The sequence below is a fragment of the Phoxinus phoxinus genome, assembly GCF_949152265.1.
Source record: "Phoxinus phoxinus genome assembly, chromosome: 4".
Classification (NCBI taxonomy): Eukaryota; Metazoa; Chordata; class Actinopteri; order Cypriniformes; family Leuciscidae; genus Phoxinus; species Phoxinus phoxinus.
Window position 1 is genome coordinate 21,601,791 of NC_136879.1, and position 16,973 is coordinate 21,618,763.

The following is a 16,973-nucleotide window of genomic DNA, read 5'->3' on the forward strand; positions in this document are numbered from 1 at the left end:
GTGAACCTCTATTGAGGCCGCCTTCTCCTGCTTCGTCCTTACCAAGCAACAAGGGTGAACAGCTGCTGTTTCACGATGCAAACACACCACGGTTCGGACCCAAACAATGTAATGTGAACACAGCCCAGAGGGGGCAGGGGAGGGAGCAATCGAACACTGGTTCAGACCAGGAAATCGGACCAAGTGTGAAAGCTACTTAAAGAGATAGAGCGTTGTATTTGCATAGCAGACTGATTGCTATAAATGAAGGGAAGGTGTGCGTCAAATCATTAGTTGTTTTTCCACCATCGGGCCAAACCGTTCTCATTGCTTAACCGTTCCATTCTGGGCCGATCCGGGCCAGCCGGCACGTTTATGGATTAATTTTCCATTCTAGAGCTGATAAGAGCTCTTCGGAATGTAATACAAATGCATCAGTCGTTGACAGGCTTGGTAATGCAAGAGTTTACAGACTATATGAGAGGTAAATAGCTGCCACATTTTGGAGGATGATCAGATAGTTATTTTAATTGTATTATTAACTTCCCTCAAATAGCGGGCTTAGTCAGCTACAGAGAAACTGGTTGCAAGGCAACAGACAATTGACCAATCCTGAGTTGTGACGCCACTAGACTCATTCTACAAGCACAGTTCAGTACGGTTAGCCAACCGTGATGAGAAATACAGACTGAGAACACTTTGTAATCGTGCCGTGCCAGACCAAGCTCAAGTGGAAATATAACGTTATATAAATATAACGGTTACTTACCTTTTTTAGAGGCGTTCAGCTTGACTGTGTATTTTCCAGCATTAACCATGTCACAAGAGTGATAATGAAGTGGCTCAGAGATCATTACATAAAAATTTTGGATCGTGGCTGAAGCAACTCCTCGGATCTCAATGCCATGGAGAACCTGTGGTCAATCCTTTAAATGCGAGTGGGCAAACAGAAGTCCACGGATTTTGATCAACTCTGAGCACTAATAAGGGAAGAAATCATTGTTTTTTTACTGAAGTAGCAAACTTTTTATGAAACACAAAATTTATGTCACTGCGAATACTTTTGATCATGGCTATTAACAGGTGAATATATTTGAATAATGGTAAAATACTGTAAACTTCTGTCCATAAAAGAAAATATGTGAATGTAATTAAAGAGAACATAGTGCAGATTGCGTTCCCAAAATGTTAAACTCAGTGCTTGCAGAGATGAAGTTTTTACTGTACTTGTGTAAATGATCAGTGTTGCTCTTTCCTCTGAAACATGCAGCGCAACTGATTCTCAACTATTCTTCTGCCTTTGTTATATTGCTATTTCAGTTTTTTTCTATTGATTGTGCAGCCCCCTTTATTTATTTTATTGTTACATTTTATTAATTATTAGCTTTTCATCAACTCACAAACCCCCTGCTTTTTCTTCCCCAACGCTTTGGGAAACCCTGGTATACAGTATAATATACTGGAGAACCAGAAGGGATGGTATTTAAGGACAGACAATATGAGGACTTCCCTCATCAGCCACGCGCTGGTTTTCCTCTCCGAGTTGAGCGAGAGGTCACAGGTCACCAGACAACATCCTCCCTGTATTCAGCTCATAATTAACCTAAACATCTACAGCATCCGCTGTTTTCACACTGAATCCTCTTCACTGGGGTCGATGGAAAAAATAGGAAAAAGGAAGCATAAAAGTGTTTGGGGCTGCACAGTGAGTCCAGGGATCGGTCAGCTCTTCCCACTGGAGATCCCCTCCCTCCCTTGTATCCAAACAATTTAAAGCAGGCCTCATGAGGAGGATGATGGGGCGTAACCGGTGAGGCAGTGAAGATGATTATCACCCCAGACACCTTATCCAGTCTGGATTAACTGTTATCACAGACTCAAACCACTTTCCCCTTCCCTGTGTTTGTTTAACAGCTCTAGCGGTCAAATATTTTTTTTGCTGCTATGTATATTTACTCGTATCTGCAGAGGTCGCATACATGGGCTGGTTGTGGTCTGAAAGTATGGGTTTTCAAAAACAAATAAGTACTTAACTTTAAAATAGTGCAGCAAGTGTACTGGTGCAGTGTCTGAAAACGCATTATATTGCTGGTAGTTGTTTTATAATTAGTCTTAGCAAAATATTCAACAACACTAAGTTAATAGACTGCATCTATTTCATTGGCCTTCAATCTGTTTTTTTTCTCTTCATTACATCCAGGCTACCTGTTATAATTTTATATAAAGAAAGAAATGCAAAAAAAAAATACTTCCAGATACTACTGATTCTTAAATGAAGAATTTTGTGGAACTGATGTTGTTTTCCTGTTTATTACTGTAAAGCTGCTTTAAAGCCATCTATATATAGAAAATTCAATTACTGTACATTACGTAGCGCATATAAATAAACTTGATTTACAATAACTTTGCAGTTACTGCTCTTATTTTTTTAAACCTAAAGTTAATGTCCAACAACAAATATTTTGCGCAATAAATATTTTAGTCACAATATTGGTCTGTCTTCATATTGTGCAACGTCTGTTTGTTGTTAGGATCCGCCTTTACGCAAAAAGGAAATACTTGCTTCAGACATTTTCAGATAAGTATAACTGTAAAATGTAAATGGGAAAAACACGGTACATGCATCTGTTAAAGCACAAGCCGCGCCACACAATATGCTTATAAGATTGTTGAGCGCTTAATGCAAAACGTTGTTGTGTTTTTAACAACTTGAGTTGTACACTTTTTCCCACAGCTGCACAATCTGCGTCCTCCACAATTTTTTTCCCATATGCGTATTGTTTATAGAAAAACGTAAGCCTTTCTCACGTCTATAAATTGACATCACTCAGATCTGAGTAATCGATAATGGAATGTTCTCTAATATTTTAATTTTCAATAATTATCAATTGTTTTGTTTAATTGTTAAAAACATAAGACTTGACAGTTGAATGCTATTGTCTGCTGTTGAAATGTAAGAATACATTCATTTTAAAGTTCTTTAATAACATTCGAATGATAAAACCAGTGGGATCTATAAGCATAAGGTCTAAAGTCTCATGAAGTGAAATATTTCTGTCTGTTCTCGTTTAGGAGATGGCGAGGACTTTTCTCTTTTCGCCTCTGATGACCTGGAAGAACTTGGAGTATCTGATGCAGATCCACTCCCATTGGCCACTGCTAGTGACCTTCCTTCCCCTGGCCTATCAGGTGATGCGGCCTCCCCAGTCGCCCCCTCCCCCTTCCACCCGTCGTTCCACACTTCAATGTACCTGGCCGGGGATGGGGTCGAATCGGTGCCCCCAGACTTTGAGGTCCGCGAGTCGGCCGTTACCAGAGGAAACCTGGGTGTCTGGAGCCGGAGGAGACTGGAGGTGGGAGAACGTCTTGGACCCTACGAGGGAACTTCAAGACACAGCCCAGAAAATGCTACCCAGGCATGGGAGGTAGGATCAAACAATAAATTCGAGATGTGTTCCTCTACACTAGTCTGATTACAGCCTTTTTCAGATAAGAAAACCCTCACACGGTTGGAGACGAAGCGTGTAGATAGCATGGCCTCATGGGCTGCTGTTATGACTTAGGGTTTTACTGTCATCAGTAGCGAGGCAGTGTGATTAACCCTGGCCCGCATGTTTTATGGTGAAGCACCTCTACTCAGCTCTGTGATCTTACACTAACCCCAGTTAGCAGTTGCCGTAATCCCATTAGTCACAATTACTAGACAGGCTATTGGTCAATGTTATGCCAATTACATAATATAAATGTCCTTGAAAGTCTTTTTAATGCCACTTAAGTCTGAGAATATGTACGGAAGATTTCACATGCTTATTCGTCACTGAAAACCAGGCTTGTGTGCCATTCTGGAGTGATTTGAGAAATTGCGGCTCAGTTTCAGGAAGAAAACTGAATTGCAAGTTAAATTTGAATGCAAGCAAGTAAAATTCAAATCAATTAAATTTGTAAAATGTTGTAATTTTTAACTTGAGTTTTAGCCAGACAATTGTCTGAATGTATTGCTTTAGTATTGTTTAGTGCTCTGACCGCACTGATAGATTAGAGTGGTCAATTCTCCCGCTGTGATGTCATCGTAGTGGGAGGAGTTAGGCTTTCCAAACTCAATTAAAGCCCGAGGCTCATAAATCCTTCTTTTTACCCAGGTTAAAGACCGCCCCTCCTCGTGACTGCCCTGTCTGTCAGATATCAGTCAGTCTACTCTCCCAGTCGAAACCAGGTCACAGGACAAGGCCAGAGGTCGAGTGTGGTCTTAGTCAGGGTCATTTTAGGCTAATTTCTCCTGGCTGGAGAGGTCGCAGGAGGAGTATCAGGATAATTGAACATTTAAATAGACTCGTCCTGCTCTGATAAAGAAACTAACCCTCATTCTTGAAGAACGACCATTCAGTATTAAAGCAGAAGTTCATGATATTGATATTATCTGTAAAGTAGTGGCTGTAAACACACCTTGCAGAATTTGTTAGCAGTACTTTGAGCACTGCTTCTTCACACTTTAGTGCCCTTTGAATTATATGTGTTCAGCTTTTATGATATGTTTATTTATGATTAATTCTGGTTGGATTTTGGTCCTGTTTGTATGCCGATGATTCAAACGTTAATAATCAGTTCCAGGCTGTTTTTTAAAGGCGTTTTTGTCAGGACGTGGTATTATGGTTTAAGTTTGGTTGGCATATGTAATTATGGTTAACTTTGACCAAACGCTGTTGAAAGGTTCGAATTTGTTCTTGCGACTGTTCTTGTTGGTTAAACTTGCATTTGAATCTTCTGACTTTTTTTCACTTTGTAAGTTGTTTTTTCCCTCCTCAGCATGGCAGAAATCTTACATGTGCAAACATTAGGTTTTAATATGATTGAAAAGGCAGCTGTCTCCCAATGGGAGATTTACAGTCTCTTGAGCAAGCACTCTCTCTCTTTCCCGCTGTCTTTCTTTCTTTCTTGTTCATTCTCTATGGAAGGAAACGAAGGAGGGGAAAAAAAGGGTTTCATGAATTTTAATCTATCTGTAATTTATTGCATGCTTGAATAATATGTATTTAAGAAACTGAGAAGCCACATAGAGAGAGAGCGAGAGAGAGATGGGGACGGATGACAGCGTGGCGCGGCAGTGCTGTATCACTATGTTTAATTAGCTGGCTGACAGCGGCCCATAACTCTCTCCATTAAGTAAATAAGTTGTAAAGAATTTATGATGAAGTGGCGCATTATTCAGAGGGGATATTCAATGATGACATGGACACATTAAATATGGTAAATGGCATTAAGCGTATCTCCCTGCCTTTCCCTCTCATTCCCCTCTGCACCCCCCCTCCCTCCATCCCGCCGAGTGAGAAGCCGTCAATATGCCAATATGCAAGAGACTGTAAAAATAAAATTGATTTGGTAAATGCGAGTTAAGATAGATCTGTTTGCTTTCATCATCAGTTTTGCTGTGTGGAAGAGTGATGTCACCGGCGGGGGTACGATAAAGACCGAACCCATCTGGAGGCTTTGATGGAGTGTGCGTGCGTGTGTGTGTGTGAGGGAATTGACGCTCAAAGCACAAGCTCTGTAATGTTTGTACACATCTATATGAGCCTGATTGTGTGTCTTTGTGAGACTGAAAATGTGTGAGTCGACAGGTGTTTGATTGTTAGTTTGTGTGATTGTGTGAAGGTCTTTGCTTCTGTGATTTTGTAAGTGTGTACATGTGTTTGATTAGTGTTAGTAGAGTTGCGTGAAAAAGTGAATTTTTTTCATTCTGATAAAATATAAACAACCCAAATGCAGCGATGAGTTCTTGTAGAGCAGCGCAACACCAGATCATGAGCTGCACGTGTGTAAAAGAACACAATGCTGCGCTTCACTCTGAAATATGAAGTGCAGAATATTAAATTGCAGCCTTTGCAATAAGCTATATGATGATTGTGTTTTTGTTCACATTATCCGTGCAGCCCTTATGTGTTTGATTGTGTACAAGTATGTGTGTGATTGTGTACAGGTCTTTGATTGTTAGTTTGTGTGAAATTCTTTCTGTGATTATGCACAACTGTTTGTTTGAGTGATAGTGTGCAGGTGTTTATGTGAATGTGTACATTTACTTTAGTTTGTGTGATCAATTGCAGTTTTTTGTGTGATTGTTTGCATGTAATTGTTTAGGTGATTTTGCGTAAGCATTTGTTTGATTGTGCAGAGGTGTTTGTTGGTGTGATTTCGTGCATATGTTTGTGTGATTGTTTTGTCTACATGCAACTGAAAGTATGTGTGCCCATGTTTTTGTTTGTAATTGTGTGTCTAGGACAATTTTTTTATTTGCACAGACATTGTGGATGATATGTGTGCACCGAAGTGATTTTTTGTGTGCAAATTGTACATGTGGATCGTTTGTGTAGTTGGTGTATGTGTGTGTATTAGAAGGTCCATAACTGACTATGAGGGAGGTTTGTCACTGAAGAGGTCAGAAGCTCTCTGAACCACCATCATAAATTCAAACCTTTACTCCTTGTGTTATGTGTGTGTGTGTGAGTAATGAAAGATGTTGAGTTACGAGTTGAGATGACTTCAGTAAATAAAAAACCACCTGCCTCACAAACAAACACACACACGCACAATACACAAAAAGCCATTTTGCGTTGAAGTTTTGCAGCCCTCTGGTTGTTTAGGACAGGTCACTGTTATGTCGACCCTGCAAAGGTGTGTGTGACCTTATGTTGTGTGTGTGTGTGTGTGTGCGTGTGTGTGTGTGTGTGTGTGTGTGTGTGTGTGTGTGTGTGTGTGTGTGTGTGTGTGTGTGTGTGCGCGTGTGCGTGCGTGTGTGTGTGTGTGTGTGTGTGTGTGTGTGTGTGTGTGTGACAGTGAGGGGGGTGTCCAGGAGCTTTTGTGCACCTTTTGAGTGCAAGGACATAGATGGAGGAGACGTAGGAGATTAGCCCCGTGTGTGTGTGTATGCGTGTGTGTGTGTGTGAGTGTGTACGTGGCTGGAGATTAAGAGTGTGTGTGAATAGGGGTGAGGGATTAGGCCTCCTCAGCATGCCTGTCCCCACACTCCTCCGTCTTTTCATCCCGCTATCCTGCTCTCCAACTTCTCTCTCTTTCTGTCTGTCTCTTTTGTGCTGGAACCTTCTCTTTCTCTCTCTCTGTCCCTTCTGTCTGTCACTCTCCCGCTCCCGTCCGCTCGATCTGTCAGTCTTTCTCAGAAATATTTATCCGCTCCTTGTCTTCCCTTATTCTTCCCTTCCGATATATATTCCTCCTCTCTTTTTCAGGGCCCGAAAGGAAGTTTAATCCCTGTCTCAGGGAAACTGACCTCACACACACAAGCCATTCAGATAGACTTCTAAAACTCATCTCATGTGTTTTTATGAAGCATTATGTTTTAAAGTATTCACTGAGAACGCTTCCACTGTTTCACCCGCTCATTCTCAGGAGGATAGAGAGAAGGTGTGTGAGAGAGAGAAAGAGGCTTCCTGTATTGGGACTCGACCGGGCTACAGTACACAATACTGGCACAGTTTCACTGCCACTATTTGAAGACAACATGAAATCAACATAGACTTTATTTACCTACTGTGCACAAAACAGCAGTACACATTAATCTAAATAAAAAAAGAAAGTGTTAGCTTCTGTAATCTTTCAACAAAGTGTAATAATTTTCTCTAGGCCACGTAAATGGGGGAAAGTAATATTAAGCAATAATTTTTTGACACCCTGACATCCAGTCAAATCCTGGTGGATAATTAAAGGTGCAGTAAACGATTTCTGAGAAACGGGCCGAGAGCCAAAACACATAAGCCAATAAGCAGCCAAACACATAGCAGTCGGGGGCGTAAACACTCATTAGGTGGGAGGTGTGTGTTGCATAGCATGTTCGTGAATTTAGGGGTGGAGATATCAAGATAGGTGTGTGATCCTTTTAGGTAGGGGCATGTTTGTTTTTGATGATTTCAAATATCAACAGCATTTTTCAGAAATTGCTTAAAAATGAAAATTAATCCCATGATTTATTCACCCTCAAGACATCCTAGGTGTATATGACATTCTTCTTTCAGACGAGTACATTCGGAGTTATATTAAAGAATGTCCTGGCTCTTCCAAGCTTGATAATGGGAGTGAAAGTACATTAAAGCGCATCTATTCATTATTAAAGTGATCGAAACGGCTCTGCGGGGGTTAATAAAGGCCTTTAATAAAGCGGTGCGTTCTTGTAAGAAAAATATCCATATTTAAAACTTTATCGACTAAAATAACTAGCTTCCGGCCAGAGGTGGAAAGTCCAGGGGTCAGAAAGTAAAAGTCCTGCCATATGTTTATTCCACCCATGAACTCAGTCAGCTGATTTCACTAATTAGTTCTATCTCCTGGCTGAAAAACTGTGCTAATTAGCAAATCCAGGTGATTGAAACCAAATACTGACTTTTACTTTCTGAACCTGGACTTTCCACCTCTGCTTCCGGCAGACGGCCGTACGGATCTGCAGAAGAGTAACCCTTGAACTTGACGCACAACATAATGACGGCAATTGACGCCTCTCGTGGTTCTAACAAACAGGGCTGGGTAACTGCGTTTATCATTACGTTGTGTGTCAAGTTCAAGGGTTACTCTTTTGGCGTAAATTGATGCGTGCGGCCGCTAACTCCGATTGTATTCGTCTGAAAGAAGAATGTCATATTGGATGGCTTCAGGGTGAGTAAATCATGGGCTAATTTTCGGGTGAACTATCCCTTTAAATCCCACCCATTACATTTTGGATGCTACTGTGAATGTTTTGCAAATATAGTTTCACGTGGTCTTTAAGGTGTGTGTCCAAGTGTTTTACTTGAAAAGATTTTTGGTAAAAAGTTTACAAAATGAAACCCATTGCACTGATGACTTATACAGTATATAAACAGTATATATATATATATATATATATAGTATATAAACAGTATATATATATATATATATATATATATATATATATATAATACAATACATAGTTTAGACCTTATAATTTCGTCCTTGCTTTTGTGGATCTAAGGCTACGTTCAGACTCAAGATTTTTTAGGATTTGACAACCCCATTTACTTATAGGTGTAAGTCTCGAAATAAACCGTTCAAACAGCAACTTACAGTAGCATCTCAAATACTGTCTGTATGAATGTGCAACAGGAGTCAAGCCTGTATTCTTCATTAACCGACAGCAGATTTTCTATCTGGGTGGAGAGAGGAGCGTTTGAGTTGCGTGTAGAAAAGAAAACTGACAGGCGCAGCTCCTGTGGAGAACAGTGACTGGATCTAAAGCCTTCAGATGACACACAGCTCATATCTCCGTCACTGTAAGTTACCAAAACCACGCAGTTAAAGCAACACCACACGGTAGTTTGTGCAGCGAAGAGCCGCTCTTTCGCAATGTTCGCAACTAGTTGTTCAGTCCGGTTCCCTTCACACTGCGCATGTTTTCCGAGAATGCGGTTGTGTGAGTCCTGAAAATGTACAGGTGTGAGTTTGCTTATAGAATGCGGTTTTCACTGTGTGTGAACGTAATCGTATTAAGGACTCAAATACAGAAATGACAACCGTATTCTTCTGCTGCGTGAGCGACAAAAACAATGAAAAAAATGACTTTTTTGCGACTTATGCCATTTTAAATTTTAAAATGTAAAATTTAAACGTAGTTTATCTGTTTTACTCCACGACACCCGGTGGTGACACAAATGTGGAATATTTCTCATATTAACCACCAAAATTATTTTTAAAAATTTGTGACGTGTGCAATTTTCTAAAATCTGCTAATATAAATCAACACAATTAGTGACTCCAATTTGTCACTAATACTGTGTATTATCTAAATATCCAAGAAACAAATATAAATCTAAATATCTAATTTGAATAATACATACTGTATGTATTATTAATATACATAATAAATACATACAGTACATTTTGATTTAATCTGTTATGCTATATTGTGTTATTTCATTACAGTTAAAGTGTTTGTGACTACAAAGTATGAGAAAGCAAAAAAAAAAAAAAAGATTATGAAAATCAGCTGGCTTACAAGAAAGCAATTTTTGCTTTTGCTTTCTCTCTTTGAGTTTCTCAGCAGGATGGGGAAGCCGGGGGTTAAATGCTTGTAGAGTTGGTATACAAATACTTTTATAACAAGGTGTGTGTGTGTGTGTGTGTCTGTGTGTGTGTGTGTGTGTGTGTGTGTGTGTGTGTGTGTGTGTGTGTGTGTGTGAGTGTGTGTGTGTGTGTGTGTGTGTGTGTGTGTGTGTGTGTGTGTGTGTGTGTGTGTGTGTGTGTGTCACAATGCCAGGTGAGGGGGGTGTCTCTGAAGGTCGTGACCTCATTAGATGTGTAAGAATGGGGGTGTGTGTTTGGGTGTGGGGGGGTGTACCTGGTGAAAAGCTCTGTGGGAAGGAGAAGGTGGGGTTTCATTAAAATGAACCCACCTCTTCCTGTCTCTCTCCCTCGCTCGCTTTACACAAAACAAGAATGGCGACCTGCTGCGGGCTCTCCAAAAGACAGTTTAATAAACTCACACACACACGCACGCACGCACACACACGCGCGCATAAGGAGACGCACATCTCTTCACACACACACACACACTCATGAGGTTTCCATTACTGATGTCGGAAACATGGGCAAGTGTATTTTGTTGTGGATCAATGAAACTTCACTATGCTGATATCAGCAAACTTTGCTTGAGGAAATCAAATTGAGTTGTTTTTAACCTTTGTTTAAAACCCAAGCCTTCAGCTTCGACCACAGAGTGGCTAGCAACATGTTTATCCAAAATTAGTTTTGATCTCATACTGTGTTCTCACTGAAACTCAGTTGTACTCAGGATTTCCTTTCCCGTAATTATTTTCCCCTCATCGGGAACACCAAACCAACCGAAGCGAGCGAACGTAATGCGACGTTCCAGACGTTTTCATTGGAAATCTGTTTACATCACATTGTCAAGCTGTCAATCACTCCGCCTGATGTTTGTGTAAGGGTTTAACGTAAAACGTGATCGCCAGTCATTTCTGGGGTAATTTACTAATCGACAAAAATAGTTCAAATCTAAGCAGATGTGTACCAGTGACCTGGAAGCCGTTGGGTTTTTCAACAGACATGTTTGAGAAGTCTTGACAGCGTGTTTTGATCTGCAGGGTTGCACTGGAAAGGACTCATGCCTCTCTCAGCGTCATGTTCGGACACAGTGTGGCTTAAAGCTGATGGAGAAAGTGCCGTTAATATATAGAAATTAGATTTTATTTCAAACATTCTTACTTTTTGCTAGATTGTATCAGCCACATATACAATACTGTAGTAGTTGTATCTCTAAATCTTTCTTTCTCTCTCTCACCATTTTTTTAATATATTATAAAGTAGACTCTATTGGTTATAACAAAGCTGTGAGGAATAAAAAATATAGTCTAATATAGTGTAAATCATACATAAAACCATTTTTACATATATTGTCATATTCAATTCAGTGAAAATTGTAATCGTGAAACGTGAGAAAATTAACACACATTAGATCATTCTGACTGTACTTGTGTGTCTTACAATATATTTTTTTTATTTGTCAAATTAAATATGGTGTCTACACTGACTGACAGACTTTTTTAAGCTTCATTAGTAGTTTTTAAACTAAATTTAAAGGTCGACATATTCGTAACCCTATCTATCTACTCACACAGCCATATCTTAATGTGACAGTGTGATGTCATTGCATGTGTGCATGTTTTCCATAAAACCAGAACATAAGCCTGGAAACTTTCTTTACAAATATGTATGCGCTTGTTTTTATGTCATGGTGACTTCTGTGATTGAATTAACAGAAATGTTTTCAACATTGATAATAATAATAAATGTTTCTTAAGCACTAAATCATCCTATCAGAATGATTTCTGAAGGATCATGTGACATTGAAGACTGGAGTAATGATACTGAAAATACAGCTTTGCCATCACATGAATAAATGACATTTTAAAATATATTAAAATAGAAAACCGTTATTTTAAATTGTAAAAATATTTCACAATATTACAGTTTTTTTTACTGTATTTTAGACTAAATAAATTGTGAAAACTTTTGAACAGTGGTATAAAGCTTATTATATTTACTGCAAGCTTCAAAACATTTCCCTTTTTTAATTGCACATTATTCTACTCACAATAACACATTTCCTTCCCCAGAATGTTTTTGAGACATATTTTTTTGTGCATAATTTGCGTATAGTTTGGATCTGTAGTTCTGTTCTTTCTCTAGTTTGTCCTCTACCTGTTTAAACCAGTTCAGAAACCACACACACACACACACACACACACACACAACCATCAAACACACACACACGGATCATCTTTCTTAGACTGTGTGAATTTCTGGTTTAATTTGCACACTGTTGTTTTAATATTATTTTGATTTAAACCGTTTTCTCGGGCCATACTGTATCTCTGTCTGACTCTGACTTCCCAATCGGTTCCTCTCTCGTGCTCTGATACTGTTTATAAAGCACCTGAACGAGGTGTGTGTGTGTGTGTGTGTGTGTGTGTGTGTGTGTGTGTGTGTGTGTGTGTGTGTGTGTGTGTGTGTGTGTGTGTGTGTGTGTGTGTGTGTGTGTGTGTGTGTGTGTGTGTGTGTGTGTGTGTGTGTGTGTGTGTGTGTGTGTGTGTGTGTGTGTGTGTGTGTGTGTGTGTGTGTGTGTGTGTGTGTGTGTGTGTGTGTGTGTGTGTGTGTGTGTGTGTGTGTGTGTGTGTGTGTGTGTGTGTGTGTGTGGAGAGTGTGATTGGAGCTGACACAAGCTGTATTATCATGTGTTTCACGTTAGCCCGCTCTAAACTTCTGTGTGGGGTAGACAGTTCATACATGCCACTCAACCTACACACACACACACACACACATACACACACTTACCTCCTCAACTAAGAATAGAGCTCAGCAAAACAGATAGAGTTACTCAAACCTGAGGAAGGTGGAGGAACAGAGAGTGTTAGCCAGGACCTAAACAAGAAATTAAAGGAATAATTTCTTCATTTCAGCTTCATGTTGTTCCAAAACCTGTATGACTTTCCTGAACAACAAAGAAGACATTAATAATGTACAGGTCCCGAACCCCCCCCCCCCCCCCTCGTATGACATTATTCCATGTTTTCTGAAATCATAGCTTTGTCTAAAAACAGGCCAAAATGTAGGTTATGTTCTGATAACTTTCTTGAGTAGTTGAGTCAGTGAGACAACAGATCAAAAAGAACTAAGAACAAACACTTTAACAAAGACAAATTGATTCATTGAAATAAATCAGCTAAAAAAATAATTATTTGTTTATGAATTGGACATTGTGTGCCAAGAAGATATTTTCATTGAATAACAAGAATGTATTGTATTTATTACTTTTTTTTAATAACCCCAGTCCTCATATGTTGTAACTAAGGAAAACAGCTAAATAAATAAATTCATTACACATTCGTAACAAGATGGGTTGCGTAAATGACCATGAGACAGATGAGGGAAACATGGAAGAGAAAGTAAGGCAGACGGACAGAGAGGAAACTGGACCAAGAAAGAGAGAAGAAAGAGAGCGAGCGAGGGAGTAATCAGATTTTCCGGGTGGCAGCAGGTAGTCGGGGTAGGACTTTGTCCCTGGTCATCCTCTCGGATAACGGGTTAACACACACACACCCTCGCCAGTCCTTTTGGTTGGCTGTGTCAGCCCTGATCCATCAGGCAGGATTTTTCCTGGTCCGTGTGTCTGTAATGTTAGGACAGAGATCTGCTCTAATTGTTGTGGCTGGTCAAGACGAGTTACCATCTCGGGCCAACCAGAGGAACAGCCTCTCCATCGGTTACCCCGGCAGATTATAACCCTGACATCCTGCCATCCACAACCTTCAAAACAAACCCCCTAGAGAGACGGGGAGAAAGAAAGAGAGCAAGATGTTTTTGTGTGTGAGAGTGAGAGAGAGAGAGACTTCCAGGGTTTCTTCTTAAATAGAGCGAGAACACATCCATCTTCCCTCGTCTTCAGATTGTCCGGACTCTCTTTTTCTCCTCCATGGCGGCGCCCTTCTTTCCTTCTTTTACTTTTCTTTATGACAGCCATTGTAACCTCTTTAGAGCGATGGGGGGAAGCCGCGCCATTGGCCGTCGCTCCTGAGCCCGGTTTGATTGACAGCGGGAGTCCGGCCAACTGCCACCCAGGACACCCAGCCATAAATCATCAGCTATGGAGCGCGCCCACTTCCTGAAGCGCTACCGCTGCCTGCAGGGGACAAAAAGCCCTTTGTGGGGGATTTTATTTGGGGAAGAAGGTTTAGGAGGTCTTAGGACAGTTTGCCAGGGCCAACCACACTGCCTGCCTCCCTGAAAAGTTGGAGCCAAAAGTTGAGAGAGACTGTGCTCATTGGCCACTCTTTGCTCTACTGACACTAGCAGCTCTTCCAGGTGCAAACCCCCCCCACGTCTGCGGAGCCTCAGACCGACACACACATCAGTCATCCAATTAAAACACACAACACAAGCACCAGACCCCTTTAGATCAAGAACAGAAAGAACTGAAGAAAGTTCAATCAGACTGCTTTCTTTAATTTTTATCATGGAAAACAGGATAGAATAAAAAATGTAGTACAGTATGTCAGTGTACCTTCACCACACAAAGCTTCCCCTCCATACCATTTGTGACCTGCTCTGCCATTTTGAGCCAGAATTGGCAACTACGCAGGAATGTTGAGCCAGAACATTTTGAGTTTTATGCCAAAAGAAAACTCTCCAAAAAAACTTGTAATGATATAATGTTTTTTCTCCAAACTGCTAATGTAATTGAGATTTAAATACTGGGTTTCATATAGCCCTACTATTTGTTTGTTTGTACTATTTATTAAACAGTCAAGTAGCAGTCAGGCACTGATGATCAAATGTCTGATTAATTGATCAGCAAGTGTGATCACCTCTATAAAAGCAGAAGTGTTGGCAGTTTGCTGGTCTGGAGCATTCAGGTGTGTGTTAACACAATGCCAAGAAGGAAAGACATCAGCAATTGACCGTTCGCAAAGACCCGCCCCCTTTAATTACTGTTGCTATGTCCGACAAGCTACGCCACTCTCACGCGAAAAAAATACATTGCAGAGCAGAGGTCGCTGACAGACAGGACAGACCAGGTTACTTTTGATATTAAACAGTCTCACTTTTCAGATTTGGTCATTTTTTAAAAGAAATTGAAACAATAAATACCGTTTTGTGGCTCTTAATGTGTCGTGACAGATCGCTGTAGAGCATCAGTTAAAGCTGCCCTTCTAGTTCATTTATAGTATCAAATAAACATGAATGAACATCAGAAGGAATGTTGTTTTAACCGCGGAAAGGCGTCAGTACACTCTGCTTTTCAAGTTCAAATCCTCCCATGTTAATCTACTAACTCTCCTGACTGCTTTGTCGGACAAAATGGCAGATGGCGAAGTATGATTGGTCAGATCACCTGTCAATCAAGCTCCCTGCGAAGGGTCAATTATCTTAGAGAAACAATTATTGCTCAATCTGGGAAGGGTAATTATGGCCATTTTTCAAACAATTTACCAGTCCATATCCAAATATCTTGGTTCTCATATCACATCTAGCGAATCTGATGTCAAAATCCGAAGAGGTCAAGCATGGGGGGCCTTCTGGAAGATGAAGAACGTATTCCAGTCAAGAACTATACCAATTACACTCAAGATAAATATATTCGAATCTGCGTGTGTCTCAATCCTGCTCTATGGCTGCGAGAGCTGGATCCTTAGCAGCAAACTTAGAGACCAACTCAACAGCTTTGCTACAAACTGTTACAGAATCATGCTTGGCATAAAACGTCTGGACAAGAAAAGCAATAAAGAGGTTTATGAAAGAGTCGGCCGCAACCAACTTGTCCTTCAAGTACAACAGAGGCACCTAAGATTCGTCGGACACTCCCTAAGAAGACATGAGAGTTACCTGATCAACAAGTACGTCTTGTACGCGCCACAACAGCGGCATGGCAAAAGAAGTCAAGGCAGAGCTCGAAAGCTATACCACCAATACATCGGTGAACTAATAAACAAGGACGTACCAGCAACAATGAGCGAACTACGAAAAGTTGCCAAAAATCGTATGGAATGGACAAAATTAGTGACCGACTGTCAACCTACCCTGTTTACAGCCGATTGATGATGATGATTACCAGTCCATCATTCTACAGTGAGAAAGATTATTCACAAGTGGAAAACATTCAAAACAGTTGTCAATGTTCCCAGGAGTGGACGTCCCAGTAAATTCACCCCAAGGTCAGACCGTGCAATGCTCAGAGAAACTGCAAAAAAGCCAAGAACTATACCTCAGACTCTACAGGCCTTAGATAACATGTTATATATTAAAGTTCATGACAGTACAATTAGAAATAGACTGAACAAGTATGGCATGTTTGGAAGGGTTACCATGAGAAAGCTTCTTCTTCTAAATAAAAAACATGGCAGCACGGCTTAGGTTTGCAAAGTTGCATCTGAATAAACCACAAGACTTCTGGAACAATGTGCTTTGGACAGACTAGACCAAAGTGGAGATGTTTGGCCATAATGCACAGCGCCAAGTTAGGTGAAAACTAAACATAGCATATCAGCACAAACGCCTCATACCAACTGTCAAGCACGGTGGTGGAGGGGTGATGAGTTTTGGCTTGTTTCACAGCCACAGGACCTGGGCACCTTGCAGTCATTGAGTCGACCATGAACTCTGTATACCAAAGTATTGTAGAGTCAAATATGAAGCCATCTGTCCAATACCAAAAGCTTGGCTGAAATTGGGTCATGCAACAGGACAATGATCCCAAGCACACCAGCAAATCTTCAAAAAAATGAAGGTGTTGCACTGGCCCAGGCAAAGCCCAGACCTCAACCCGATTGAAATTCTGTGGCGCGGGACCTTAAGAGAGCTGTGCATAAACAAATGCCCACAAACCTTAAAACATCGTAAAGAGGAGCGGCCCAGAACTCCTCCGTAATGATGTGAGAGACTGATAAAGTCATTCAGAAAATGATTGC

General features: G+C 40.6%; 1 protein-coding gene across 22 annotated transcripts in view; it reads left to right on the forward strand.

Annotated features, from left to right (window-relative positions):
* Positions 1-16,973, forward strand: part of mecom (MDS1 and EVI1 complex locus) — a 166,864-nt gene that overhangs the window by 67,452 nt on the left and 82,439 nt on the right. For all 22 annotated transcript variants that reach the window (XM_079610419.1, XM_079610421.1, XM_079610422.1 and 19 more), the window contains exon 2: positions 3,052-3,404. In XM_079610419.1, the coding sequence (XP_079466545.1) occupies positions 3,225-3,404 (180 nt within the window). In that variant the 5' untranslated portion in view covers positions 3,052-3,224. The remainder of the gene's footprint in view (positions 1-3,051; positions 3,405-16,973) is intronic.